The sequence below is a fragment of the Rhizophagus irregularis genome, chromosome 1, assembly GCF_026210795.1.
Source record: "Rhizophagus irregularis chromosome 1, complete sequence".
Taxonomy (NCBI): domain Eukaryota; kingdom Fungi; phylum Glomeromycota; class Glomeromycetes; order Glomerales; family Glomeraceae; genus Rhizophagus; species Rhizophagus irregularis.
Window position 1 is genome coordinate 6,838,426 of NC_089429.1, and position 15,440 is coordinate 6,853,865.

General features: G+C 25.7%; 4 protein-coding genes across 4 annotated transcripts; 1 reads left to right on the forward strand and 3 right to left on the reverse strand.

Annotated features, from left to right (window-relative positions):
* Window positions 1-5,485: 5,485 nt before the first annotated feature.
* OCT59_001396 (uncharacterized protein) lies at window positions 5,486-7,045 on the forward strand (the record flags this gene model as incomplete). The annotated part of the gene is made up of 1 exon (XM_025325255.1): window positions 5,486-7,045. One exon carries the CDS (start codon window positions 5,486-5,488, stop codon window positions 7,043-7,045), a length of 1,560 nt encoding a protein of 519 aa, XP_025182122.1.
* A 5,281-nt stretch (window positions 7,046-12,326) lies between these two features.
* On the reverse strand, window positions 12,327-13,058 carry OCT59_001397 (uncharacterized protein; the record flags this gene model as incomplete). The annotated part of the gene is made up of 4 exons (XM_066139537.1): window positions 12,327-12,380; window positions 12,451-12,503; window positions 12,598-12,617; window positions 12,952-13,058. 4 exons carry the CDS (start codon window positions 13,056-13,058, stop codon window positions 12,327-12,329), a joined length of 234 nt encoding a protein of 77 aa, XP_065988935.1.
* Window positions 13,059-13,480: 422 nt separating this feature from the next.
* On the reverse strand, window positions 13,481-14,023 carry OCT59_001398 (uncharacterized protein; the record flags this gene model as incomplete). Its single annotated transcript, XM_066139538.1, has 4 exons — window positions 13,481-13,579; window positions 13,669-13,681; window positions 13,825-13,882; window positions 13,951-14,023. The coding sequence occupies 4 exons, from the start codon at window positions 14,021-14,023 to the stop codon at window positions 13,481-13,483; spliced, it is 243 nt and encodes an 80-aa protein (XP_065988936.1).
* Window positions 14,024-14,464: 441 nt separating this feature from the next.
* Window positions 14,465-14,808, reverse strand: OCT59_001399 (uncharacterized protein; the record flags this gene model as incomplete). The annotated part of the gene is made up of 3 exons (XM_066139539.1): window positions 14,465-14,473; window positions 14,537-14,593; window positions 14,665-14,808. 3 exons carry the CDS (start codon window positions 14,806-14,808, stop codon window positions 14,465-14,467), a joined length of 210 nt encoding a protein of 69 aa, XP_065988937.1.
* Window positions 14,809-15,440: the final 632 nt, after the last annotated feature.

Consider the following 15,440-nt stretch of genomic DNA (forward strand, 5'->3'; position numbering starts at 1 on the left):
TGCAGCATGATCAAAATCCAAGAGCTAACCATATATTGACATCAAGGAATTATGAATTGACTGGCCAAATATCTAAGAGTTAACTATATATTAACATCAAGGAAATATTTATTATTCGTATACATTGTTCAGGAGGCTAATTTTTGTGATTATAATAGGAATTGAAGGTCAATATATATATATATATATATAAAATAGGGAAAATGTAATTGGCGACCCGGTAACCCCTGATTATGTAATAAATTTATATTTTTTATTGGCTACACAAACATGATCATCGTGTCATCTGATAAATGTTTATTTGTTTATTAGATAACGATAATTTTTTTTTCCTTTTTTTTTATTGCAGTGCTATTTCGGCTTGAAAATGACTTTTTTTAAGGCAATTTTTTTTTTGTTTTTTTTCGTTATTTTATTGTATTTAATGACTCTTTACTTTATTATTAACGCTAACTTTATTTTTTTCTTTAGATAATGGGATGGCTTCTTTTTATTTAATGTATGTCTTTCTTTATTACTTTTTATATCTTTCTGTTTTTATTACTTTTTCATTTTATTTGAAATAATACTAACCAGTCATTTCTTTGTTCCTTTTTTTATGGGTGGTGTTTTTGATTATTTTTTCTTCACTTTTTTTCGTCTTTCTATCGTTCTTTTCACTTCTTTTTTACCCTTTATTATTTTATTTCTTTCTCCTTTTTACTTCTTTTTTATTCTTCATCATCCTTTTATTTCTTTTATTTTTCATTATTATTTTCGCTTTCTTTTCTTTTCCTATCACCCTTTACACTTCCTTCTCACTTCCCGTTTGTTTACCATCATCTTTCTTACTTCTTTTTTATCTCCTATCATCCTTTTTACTTTCTTTTCACTTCATTTTTGTTCACCATCATCTTTCTCACTTCTTTTTCGTCTTCTATCATCCTTTTTTACTCCCTTCCTACTTCATTTTCGATCACCATCATCTTTCTCACTTCCTTTTCATCTCCTATCACCCTTTTACTTCCTTCTCACTTCATTCTTTCTCACTTCCTTTTCATCTCCTATCATCCTTTTTACTTCCTTCTCACTTCATTTTCGTTCACTATTATCTTTTTCACTTTCTTTTCATCTTCTAACACCCTTTTACTTCCTTCTCACTTCATTTTCGTTCACTATCATCTTTCTCACTTCCTTTTCATCTCCTATCATCCTTTTTACTTCTTTCTCACTTCATTTTCGTTCACTATCATCTTTCTCACTTTCTTTTCATCTTCTAACACCCTTTTCACTTCTTTTACATTTCCCTTTCACTTCCCTTTCATCCTTATCATCTTATTACACTTTCTTTTGTCATTATTATCCTTTTTACACTTTTTTTCATTTCTTTTCTTTTCATCCCACGTCATTTCTTTTTGTTTCCTTTTTTCTTTCATAATTATTAACGTTATATCTTCTATTTCCTTTTTTTGCTTATTTATTAGCATTTTTTTCATTTTATCATTGTAATTTTTCTTTTTTTTTTATCACTAGTATTTACCATTATTGTTAGTTTTTATTTCTCTAATCAATAAAATATAATCCACTAAATGTATAATTTTATAGTTTTAATATTGTATTTAACAAATAAAATTTTACTGTAAATAAAATATTCTTTAAAAATTAACTGATCAAAAATGAATCAGCCAATTAAAATTTTATTAAGTCATGTGATAGAGTCGCCATGGTGTAGTGTTTCGATCCGGGTAGAAACCGTTACCCGGATAAATTAAAAAAATTATCCGGTTTTTATCCGGATTATCCGCCTCGGATAAAAATCCGGATATATCCGGATAGAAACCGAAATCCGGATAGAATTAATATTAATTTTTTTTATAGATTGGGAAATTCATGGCATATATTAAATAAAATTCATGGTATAAGTTTAATTAAGTTCCATAGTAACAAATTTGATTAAATTGGTGGCGTTTATTTAATTAAATCGTAGATCTTAAATTAAGGTTAGAAACTCTAATTTCGGCCGGCACTATGAATTTTGCCCAAATTATGCTGTAGGTTTGATTTTCCGAAATTTTTTAGAAAATGTGAACTTTTTTTTTGTCCGTGATCATCAAGATTGTTGCATGCTTTTAGTGCACAAAATGGCTTAATATCAATAAGTCAAAATAATAAACCGAATTTTAGAATTGAAACTTAAGAAATGAATAATAATCACGATTGATTGACTCTAAAAATCAATTCTTATTTTGGGAATTGATTTCAATCCTTCACTGAATAAAAATTTAGAAAGAAAACTAATTTAAACATTTAAGAAAAACTTTTTTTTATTTTCATTATCCGGATTCCGGGTCAAAACCGGATATTTTTTAACCGGATATTTATCCGGGTAAAAACCGCGATTATCCGGATATCCGAAAAATAAAATTATCCGGGTTCAACCGGTTGGACCCGAATACGGATCGAAACACTACCATGGTGACAGGTCGCCAAATAATGTTACCCAAATATATATATCCGAATTAAAAATAAATATATTTGAATTTTATTAAAATATATATATATATATCCAAATTTTATTAATATATCCGAATTTTATTTTGTTAAAAAAAATACATATACCCGAATTTATTAAATTTATTTATTAAAAAAATATTATACAAATTTATTTTAAAAAAAAACATTATATAAATTTATTTATTAAAAAAAAACATTATATAAATTTATTTATTAAAAAAAAACATTATATAAATTTATTTATTAAAGAACAAAAGCATTATATATTAAAAAAAAAATTATTTATTAAAAAACATTATACGAGTTTATTTATTTAAAAAGCATTATATGATACAAATTTAGTAATTATTAAAAAACATTATATGAATTTAATTATCAAAAAAAAGTTATATGAATTTACTTATTAAAATATATATTACATAAATTGATTTATTAAAAAAAATTATATATATTACACAAATAAAAAAAAAATGTGGACATAGAATCGTCCAAATTTGATTCGTGTGAAATAAATTTTATTGAATAATTTTATTTTGAATATAAATATAAATTATAATATACGTTTTATATAAAATTTTTAAAAAGTTTACTACAGCATGGTTAGAAACTGAAAAAAATTTTTTAAAAAAAATTGTTAAATGTTTTTTATAAATTAAAAAATTCAAGCCAATTACAAGATTATTAAATCAAAATGCAAAAAAACAATAAATTAAATTTTTTTAGATGAAAAAAAAATAAAATAAATTATTTATTTATTTCAAATAAAAATTAAATTATATACTGTATTTATTACCAATATTATTGTTTCTGCAAATAAGTGTTAAAATTTATGGTATATATCCTACTCTTAGTAAGGGCCGGTCACCGGCCCTAGGGTATGACTCTAGTTTTTTTTTAAAAAAAAAAAAAAAAAATGATCATTACTAAATTTGAACCCATCACTAGTAAATTCATGATTGGCCGTCAGATTTTTTTTTATTGATCTTAGCTTTTGACATATAAAAATTTTTTACTACCTCAATTATTAATAAGTTGATTTTTTTAATAATAAAATTATATTTTTAAAAATTGCAGGCAAATTTAGGCGCAAAACATTCTAAGGGATAATATGAAATGATGGATGTATAAGTTAACCTAGTACACATTTCTTGGCCGACCAATAAAAAATGATAAAAATAAAAAAAAACTCAAAAAAAGTTTTTGTTTCAATCACTTAAATCAAATGCTATCACAATACACTAATTTTTATTGGAAACATTGCAATTTAAAGAATTTTTATTAAACATATTGAAATAAATTATATTATTATTAATAAATAAAAATTATAATTTTACGCATCTAGCTCGCAAGTGTAACATTTTTTAAAATAACTGTTTATTTATTTATAAAATATTATAAATAAAACTACTATATAAAAAGAATCCACCGCATCTTGTACCTAATAAGAACAAATTTTAAATTAAATATACCGTAATTTCGGATATAATTTAAGTTGTTTACTATAAAAGATAATTTCGGATTTCGGATTTCAGCGAGACTCGGCTTTACTGCTATCTATAATCATAATCATAATGAAAGATGCGATTTAAATATGAAAGTAATATAATTAATGCATAATAGCTACACTAAAAATAATAATAATAAAAAAGATATGTTACTAAATGACATCCAATAAATATATCAAAATTAGGCACCATATTTATGAAACACGGAGAACTGAACTAAGAGAACTATAAAAATTACAAATATATGATCCCTATTCTAAAAATTGTAAGAAATAATAATTCGTCCAAGTGTATTGTTGTGTTAATATTTCTAAAAAAAGAGGCCAGCTGCTAATTCTAGAACGCCAACATGCATTGGAATTTCCAATCCAAATATAATACTATATATATATATATATTTTAATAGCATAATTATCCATTTAGGTAAAATATTGAAAGTTCTCATGACACCTTTGTATATAGAAACTCATTGTGAGATCATACGACAGGTCTCTTTTGTATGTTTCACATGTTTATTCAAAGAAGTTTTGTAATATACTTTTAATAAAAAATTTTTAATTGGTTTCATTATTCCCATTCCATTTACAGGTTCATTATCCATAAGAAATGCATATAATATTACTTTATAATATTATTTTATAAATCAGATTGTTCTGTTTACATTCTTTTTGAAAATTCTTTATTAGCTTTTTACTACGCCCTGTATATCTAAGATCTGCAAACTTTAAAATTGCTATTATGTTCTACTTTTGGTCAATCATTTCATTTTTTTTTTATTAGATTTTATTTTAAAATTATTCGATTTATTTGTGAAAAATTATATATTATTTTGTTCTAAAAAAGAATTCTGATTCGAGAATTTAAAATACTGTCGGTATACAGTATATAGTGTATCACAAAAACATTCAAAACAATGAAATCACCAAAGGATTCCATGACGCAGTTACCCTACTTTTTATTAATTAAATGATTTTACATCATAATGCTATACATAAAAAAGTACAATTTATTAATAATTTTAAAATGTGTTGCATTTTCGGAAATGCCGACGCATATTGACGTATCGGAATTGATCATATTGATGCCGTCTTTTATTCATATGAATTTAAAAAAAAAAATAAAAAGTTAAACCAAATTAAGCATAATATTTAAAAAAGGGGGGTTAAAAATTTTTTTTAAAAAGAAATTTTGGAGACAAATTATTCATGATCCAAAAACCTTCGAATATTTTATTATAAAAAGTTCTTTGTAAATACGGAATATTAATATATATTATATTTAATGTCAATTTGCTATAATTGGCATTCTTTTATCTAAAACATGTTACACACAATTAATTGGTATGAATCGACATATCCGGAATAGTTCACTTCGAAAATAGATATATATTTACCTGATTTCAGCATGATGATAAAAAAAATTTCAATACTTCCCCTTCTCACTCCCTTCTCACTCCCTTCTCATTCTCATTTTTAAAAATTAAAAATATGTCATGTTCAAAAATACTTTCAGGAGATTTACCTGAATTAACCTATGAAATTATAAAATATTTTCGAAATGATTACTCAACTTTATATTCATGTATTTTAGTTAATAGATCATGGTGTCGTTTAGCGATTCCATTATTATGGGAAAACCCATTTTCAATTCATATCAAAAATTATAATTTTATTAAAATTTACATTCATAATTTAAATGATGATTTTAAGATAAAATTAAATGAATGTAAAATTATTAATAATAATTCATTACATTCGAATACACTGTTCAATTATCCTAGTTTTTTAAAATATTTGAATATAAACAATTTTGTTCACTCTGTTGACAAATGTTATGGAAATCAATTATATTCAGAATCTATAAAATTTAAAAAATTGATTTGTATGTCACTGTTCGGGAAATTTATTGAAAATGAAGTAAATTTACATACTCTTGAAATTGATTATTACACAACAGCTATTGTTAATGATATTATTAATGATATTGTTAATGATATTGTTGAATTTATTTTAAAAAATCCAAACTTCATTCTCAATATTAGAAATTTAAAACTTTATATTACCATTGATTACACGAAAAAATATTTTTCAATTATTGAAGATCGTGTATTACAAATAGTTAATTTGCATCAAAATCTTAAAAAAATTTTAGTATATAATAATTCATCTTTATTACAATCATTATTATATTATAATTGTTCAAATACCTTAAATACAATTATATTCTCTGAAATCGATTTTAATTTTTTAAACTATGACATATTTGAACAATTAAATGTTTTAGAATCTATTCATATCATTTATTGTTTTTTGAATAATAATTTTTTTTATCAAATTATTAATTTATCTAAACAATTTAAATTAAAATCTTTGTTTATGAAAGAGATACCACAAATTGATTCAATAGAATTATTATTACAAAGATCTGGTCATTATTTAAGAAATTTCGGGTATGAATTTGGATTTGGCTATGATAATATGTCATTAAGAGATCAATTATTTGAATTAATTACAAAATATTGTAAAAATATTAAATATCTTTATTTATGCCATGATGATGACGAGAATATTTATCCAGTAATCAATTTTATTGAAAATATGAAACATCTTGATTATCTTACTATCAAATTATTAAGTTTAGCTAGTTTAGCTATTCATTTTAATAGTGAATTTGATCATTTGAATGTTAAAATTTTATTACAAAATTTAGGACAATTTCTTCCCCCTAAATTAGAATATTTATGTTTAAATATTAGTCATGTTAAAGTAAATGATTTCGAAGTATTTCTAAAAAATTCTCAAGATACTTTTATTAATAAATTATTAATTCGCAATTATGACGGCCAAGATATCTTACCCTGTATAAAAGAATTTGTCATGAAAAAGAAAAGGGTTAAGTATCTATCTATTCAAGATTTTTTCTCGTTTGATGGGCATATTGAATACTTACAAGATAAAGTGAAGGAATTTAGGTCGTATAATATTAAAGTACAAAGTTACAATAGTTTAGTGATTGACATATATGATTATATGAGGGAAATTGATTAATTATTATTTAGTAACAAGTAAATAAGATACAAGTTACAAATAATGTGCAAAGAAAAATTCTGCTATCAAATATTGTCTTGCACAAAATATTTTTTTTAAATTAATAGATAGCAATTTATAGTATAGCGATGGTATTTGAAATATTCTATTATTATGTGTGATAAATTTTTGTTTATGTAATGATTTTATATAATAAACGTTGAGTAAAATAGAAAAAAATCATTTTAAAGACCATGAAAATTCAAGCTAATTGGTTTGTATTGCTTATGGTGTATATCTCTTCCTCAAATAATAAATTTTGTTGAAAACATTGTTTTAGAAAAATTGATATAATTAAAATCCAGAAATAATATGCGTAATAAACGTGATCGTGAATAAATTTGTGTCCCCAAAAAAAGGCAAATTGGTTAGAGATTTTGTTATTTACATCTTTTTTTTTTTATTATTATTAAAAAAATTTTCTCTCTTTTTCACAAATAAAAATGCAAAATTTTCAACCATAAAATTAATTTCTTATATTTATTATTTGTATTAAAAAACATGCATGAGTAATTGGAAAACTCAAATAACAAAATTGTTATTATTTTAAAGGAATATTTTATTCAAAGAAATATAGAATATATAGTATCCAGTTAACAATTCATTCGTAGCAGACATCGATCATTATCACACAATATAAATGCCGTTATTAAAAAATTCTACATAATAATATACGCTCAAATTTTACAAACAACTTACTAGTACTGTAGCAACTTTTTAAATTTTAATAAAAGCTGATATTAATTTCACGAAATTATTCACTAAATATGTTACTAATAAAAACCTGTATTATGAATTGGATCACTGTATTATTTTTACCACATATTATATATTTAATATAAAGAACATTTGTGCAAAGTTTTAAGTTTCGCCCATGCATATTTATCTTCGTCCATCAATTTTTGTCTGATGATTGAATGAATTATCACACACAAAGTTAGTATTAAATCACATAATTAAAATTATATGATAGTGTTTAGCTTGGATTTCCATTATATTTTTGCTACATATTATTTGTGGGAATTAAATGATCGGTAAATGATCGGCAAGGGGATCATAGTACACTTTAGAATTAATTGATTGATCTTTTCATCTCATTTATGCTAAGGTGGCTTTGTGATATGGCTTTGAAATACAGTAGATTTTACAAAAGATTGGTAGAACTAGATCAAAATTACAAAAATATATTAATATTTTATGAGGAAAATTCATTAAGATGAAGCCACCAGTCTAAGCCAGAAGGCTTTAATGATTCAAGTAATTGAACTTATTAAAAAAATACTATTATTATTTATGAATGAATTTATGTTTTAATATTATCAAATGTTTGGTTAATTATTATTATTTTAAAGAGAATAATTTTATTAATTTGACAGTAATAATCGGCGCTTAAGTGCTACTGCAGCAGTAAGCGCGTCTCCTAATCTGTGAGTTCCCAATCCGAAAGGACAAAAAAAAAATTATTTTTAAAAATAGAATGATAGATCGGCGCTCACCGTAGTACCGCAGTAATAGGAGCGCCATCTGATCCACGAGTTTCCGATCCTAAGGATGAAAAGAAAAAATTTTTTTTTTCAAAACATCATTAGTAATTAGTTATATTATCTTTTGTTTTATTTTTCAAGATACATTCGCTACTGTTGGACAACAACATTTTAGAATTGTTGCTAACATAGCATTCTCTATTTCGAAATAAATAAAAAAATTGAAAATTAGTACTTACCGTGGTACTACAACGGTAAGCACGTGAGTTCCCGATAAAAAAACCAGAAAAAAATTTTTTGAACGGAAAATCGGCACTCACCGTAGTATATACCACATTAGTAAGCGCGTGAGTTTCCGATCCTGAAGCAAATTAGCGTTTACATTTCACCAAAGTTTTTGTCGAATCTGATCCAAGGTTTCTTTAAAAAAAAAAAAATTTTTTTGTCATATTTCTGATCCCAAAAGATAAACATATCATATATAAAAAATAAAATCCAGTGCTTATCATAATATCATATCACCAAGAAAAATTAAATATAATTTCTTTTAACACCAAATCTGTCATGAATTAATAATATCCTAAAATTCCAGAAGGGGATGAGTGGCCGTGAGCGAAACGTTAGATAATGAGCTGGCTGGCTGGCAGAACGAACGTAACGTTAACGTTAACATTAATTTTATCAATTCAAAAATTTTGTTGATACAGAAATTTGGACAATTATTATGTAGTCATATTAGACCAGGCAATTTTTAAAATTATTATTATATTACTATTCATTTAATAAATATATCGTTCTAGTATATGATATTCCCAAATTTTTTTTTTTTGAATTTTAAGATTTTGAGAAATATGGATTATCATAATATACTGTACATAATATAGTAAAACCCTATATCCATTATTTCTGTAAAAATGAGCCTTTCCTGGAGCCATTCACGGAAAATGTAAATAAATTCTGTGATATAAGATTGTTAGCTCTGGAAATAGGCATCGGGGCTTTTTCGCCGAAATTTATTTTTCCGAACCCATTTCGCCGAAGCTACGGAACGTTTCGCCTAAGGGATATTTCGCCGAAATACCATTTCACAGAATTCCAATTTATCGAATGGACATTTCGCCGAAATACCATTTCACAGAATTCCAATTTATCGAATGGACATTTCGCCGAAAAATTATTTATTTCCATTTAGTTACTTTATTGTTTTTTATACTAAATACATAAAGAAATCTTTTCATTGCGCAATGAATATTTTATAAAAATGTTAATCGCTACCAAGATCGACTAGATCTATAATTTTCTGATAGCTTTATTCTTCTCATTGTCATTATTCCACTAACTGAATCATATGCCTTTGTATCTTCTAAAATAGTTTGAACTATTTTAATCAGTTTGAAACAACTCTTTCCTGCCAAAGCACATTATGATTGATTACATTGATAAATAATTTTGTGTGTATTCACTTATTTTTGTTCTTAAAAAGAATATATAATATAGCATTTAATATACGAAAAAATTTCGTTCTAAAATGGAAGTATTATCCTGATTATTACTATTTACTTTTCGATTGTAGGTTCAGAAATAATCTATATAAAAAGTCCATTAGCTATACATCTTGGAACAACTTGTCATGTCTTTATAACGTTTATTCATGATCACTTCTATCCGTAGTATTTACACAGAAAGTATTCCTTGTCACCTCTATTATGGAGCTCTACTCTATTATTAGCATGCTTAAATTCTGTTCAGTTAATTAAACTATAAAGTTGTGTAATTCTCTATTTCTATAGATTATTATATAACTAATAAAAAAAAATGTATTATATTATATACAGTTGGGTACCTAAAAATCATTGTTCCAGTTGATCTTTATAATTTCGTGTCCAAGTACGAATCGATATTTCAGTAATCCTAACTTCCGATTTATTTATATTTGTTTTTGTTTATGCCCACCTGTTCAATATCACTCCGAAAACCACAAGGGTATATGGAAATCGGATTTTACCATTAATCATTAGTCTCAGGTTATTGACGATATCTCGCTGGTGCACCATCAACTAATTAAAATAAAATTTGTGTAAAGTATCATATAAAAGTCTATTATTAGAGATTTTTTTGAAATGCCAGTTATGAATTAAATACTGGGTGTTTTAGATTAATTCATTAACTTGATATTAATTTATGTTAGATTAGGAATATGCGGGATTTTACTGACCGATATTTTTATTAGACATCCAATATTGAAATCAGTATTAGTGCATCAATTCCTATTGGTCACCGCAGTATTCCTAATGACCGAACTATAACTCAGTTATTGGATGGGGATATCGGTCTTCGACCGATATCTCTATTTCCCCATCCAATAACTATTTATTATAAATTACATATGGTTTCTCAGAAAGTAATTTATCCGCGCACACCTTAAAATAGAAGCCATTAAATTTCTGAAACTTAAAAATTCGATTTCATGCATTTATATTGTTAGTCTTTGTGCAATACTAAAAGATTAAAGAAATACACAAGAATAAAAAACAACATACATCTCACTTTTTTAAAAATACTAAAGAAAAAAATTTTTTTTTTATTGAGAAATATCTAAAAAAAAAAGCTGGAAAAGCTTGAATTATTTGTTTTTTTTTAAAGGGTGTTCTCGCAGAATTTGAAATGAAAACAATAAGAATCTATGGTTTTTTTTTTTAATTACTAACGCGTTTATTAATTATTAATTAGTAAAAACACCTAGAAGACATTTAAATTATTTTAAATTATCCTCTATAACTAATCGATCTATACTAATTTTAACTATAAACTAAATTCTAATTAAAAAGTTTAGCCTTTGTACCCATTTTTTTGTAATAGCTTTACCACTTTCTGTTACTTCCTGATCCAACGTTACTAAACTTATTCTTTTTTCTATCTTTTTTTCATTTTGTTTATTATTTACTGTTTTTTCCAATTTTTTCTTTTTCTTTTCTCCACCTTTATCGTCTATTCCTCTTTTCGTTTCTCCTTATCTCCTTTCTTCAATCCTTTAATCTTTTCTATTTCTGCTATTTCCTCACATCTTTAGATCCAAATTTGTTCTTTAATTTTCCCATAGCGGAAACTCCATAAACTCTCAATCAAACATTGGTAGTCTTTCTTCTTTGATATATCGTTATATTTATTATTATATACTCCCTCAACAATTCCCATACTCGATTACATCTCCCTAAAATCTCTGATGGCCCTTTCAAAATTTCCATAAATCTAATATTAATATCTTGAGTTCTTCTTTTTTCCCTCCTGATATTAATATATCTTCGTATTCTCGTAACGATTCATCGAATAAGAATCTATAGTTATGGACGTGTGAATTTAATAGAAATTAGTATAAGTTATAATGATCGGTAAAAAAATCTCTAACTTTTATATGACGGTTGAGTTGATGTACACCCGATATCTCGTGAATTGTAATATAAAAATACTTTCACCTAAAAATTTTAGTATATAAAATCAATCAAAATTATCATATTTTTATATTAAATGAAAAATTGTGAAACTTACCGGTTAACCAACAAAGTCATGATGATAGATCCTTGTCAATGTGATGATATGCTGCTTCCGCACCAGCTAATGATTCTTACATTTAATGTACGTATAGAAAATCTCCCTTTGACCATGTTTAAACATCAAGGACATTTGGTTCAGATCTTTCATTATCGACTCGATTAAACAATATCAACTCTTTGTTGATAAGTTATCGTGATCTTTCAAAATTATGATTCATGAGGTTCCAGATTCGTAATTTCTTCAATCTCCTCGATCAATCGCTTTGAGACATGTTAATCAATTCAAGTTTATAAAATTCGTCGAATTTTATGCAATGACAGAAAAAATAACCCAAGAAATCGATAATCGACCTTCTTTATATGACTTCCAACACAAGATGTCTTCTGTTGAAGTATATTTTTATATATTCATAACTAGGTATAAGTGCATTCAATAGTTTCCCGAAGACTAACAATGCCAAAGCTTTTGCATAATTACCTTCAAAGCGCAATATTAGACTTTTTATTTACCGCCGGCATTATTTACATTATCCAGTTTGGTATGACCTTACTTGTCTTAATTCCGTCAGTTTTCTCTAGTTCCTTGCTTTGTTGGTATTTGATATCATCCAATATTCTTTAACTACATTGCTTTAAGTGAATTAATTATATTTAGATCACATTCTGAAGGTGTTGATATTGTTGATATTAGATCAACTTTTAGAGAACCAAAGCTCGCGTATTCAATCAAACATTAAATATAAAGTTATTACACGAGGTTCTTAGAGACATCCCCTAGAGGTGCAGATGTTATTAACTAAGTTAATATGCTAAATCTTCCTGGAATTGGAACGAGGGCAATTGATTAACTACTTCATAAATAATTGATAATTGGCTCAAATATATCAGTGCATATTCTTTGAGAATTTCAATCTTTCCCGCTTCAGAAGACTTTGACATCTTTTACACATTCAGCCAAATCATATACATGTTTCTTAAAGAGTGCTATACAAATTCATTTGACATAATTTTTAAAATTCAGCTTGAAACTGATCATTGTATATTTCTCTACTGAATAAAGTGAGAGCTTGGAACGTTCTATTACTGTAATATTTTAATATTTGACGGTATTTGTTGCTGGCAACACCACCATTTTTACATTACTATTTACAATTATAACTAAATGATGTTAAACGATGGCCAAATTAAGTTCTGGTGCATATTCATTTCTTCTGTAAATTTCACCCATTGTCATTATTATATACAGATTTCACTTCAATTTCAACTTTTGTTGGTGTCCATAGAAGGATCAAAAATGTTGTCGCCAGCAGCATTACAAGATTTTGTCTAGTATTTTATATAATCCTAGAACATAAGTAAAATTAAGTTTCATATCTCAATGAAATACGTTCAATTTGCGTATTACTATTTGGTATATTTGGTTTTTTGTTGAATAAAAATTCCGTATGATGAAGAAATAGCTAAAGACATTATCATTAAAATTTTCGTTGTTAGAGGATGTTTCACTAAAGGTGACTTGAGTAAAGAGCTTTACTTGGGGAAGTCTTACTGGGGCTTCGCCACTTAAAGTTTTTTAACAGCCGGTTAGATTTCAGAGAATAATCAGATCCCGGCACGCGTTTCGGAAGTTTTAGCCGTTGGTTTACGCGTTTTTGTAGCCCTTAAAATATAATTTTTTTCATCTAAGGAAGAACGAGATTCTTACCAACACACTTTTTGTTGATCTAGTTTTTGTTCTTCGTATGAATCAGAATCTAATATCACTACGTTTGAGGCGTGGCGTCTTTAAGGATCGTTGGTTAGCTTGCTTACGCGTTTTTGTAACTTTTACCAGATTCAGATGGATCGAATATAATTTGAATCTGACATATTTGTAATTTATAAGTTTGATAATTGTCGTACATGGTTTGAAATTTTTTTTTTTTTTTGAAAGAAAAATACTGGGTAGGAACTAATGTGTAAAAAATCACTATTTGATAAAATTATAATTAGTAAATAAATAATGTAAAACGAATAAAAAAATTAACCATTATGATTGAAACAAATTCAACAACACATGTTAAATTAAAATGCATTAATATAATGGACTCACATCTTCTTCATTATTTGATTTCATCATGCCCTCGTCAAATCAATCACAATGTATTTGTGATAACGTATGTTTACTTACATCAAAAAATTCTGCTATATTTCTTTCTGGTTTTAGGAGAATCCCAATTAGGTACCTAATTAAAAAAAAATTAATAGAAAAAAAAAGATAAAATAAAATTAAATATTATTTAATCACTTACTTTCGTAAAGGGAAAAAGGAACATTTGATTCAAAAAAATTTATACATGGAGAAATCATTCAAACTAAGAAAAAATCATTAATAAGATAAATGTTAATATAGAAATCTCATCCTACAAAATTCATACTTTGAGATTTCCAGAAAAATTATTTTGGTAACATTGTTCTGTATCTTTCTTCCTTGTCTAATCATAACCAACATTTAAGTACTAAAAAAGACTCAATTTATAATGTTCTGAAATACAAGAACCAGTACTTGAGTTTTTCTTTTAAAAAAGTAAAACCTAACATAGTTGAATCCTCTGAATTCTTTGAATTCTATGGCAGAATATAATACTTTTGCGAAGTAAAATAAAATTAACGTGTTTTCTCTTGTGAATAAAATTTTTTCAAGTTCCATAGATTGATCAACGTGATCTACCAGTAATCAGGAATATCCGCGTCGGTAGTAGGATGATATTCTTGATTTTTATATATAGCATAGATAATTAGTTATAGAGATACATTGTCTTTAGGACGTGCGCTTCTAGGTATTTCTCGTTATGCTATTAGGTTTATACATGTATATAAATAAAGAAATGCGCTACTAAATTTTATTAGTTGTAACATATTTTATCATTTATATCTTAAAAAGTTTTCACGCGATATATTATTTACAAAATTATCATCATAAGTTTGGTTTCATCACACATTTATTTTAAAAAGAATTAATTAGACTTCAAAGTAGATCTCTCTCTTCTCCCTCTTTCTTTCCCTTTCTCCTTCCCTCTCTCTTTTTGCCTAATTTTATAATAATATAATTATTGACCTATTGATAAATCTATTAAATTAATTAATATGATTCAATCATCTTTAACAATTTATCCTTCCAATTTCTTCCTTTTCTACTTTTTCTATCCATTTTCCATCTGATCCTTTCCCGTCAATACATTTAATTTAAATTTCTTCGTTTTTTTTAACTAGCAATTTTACAATTATGATAAGCCAAATATAATTGGCAATAATAGCTGCGTTATTAAATCATGAAAAGAA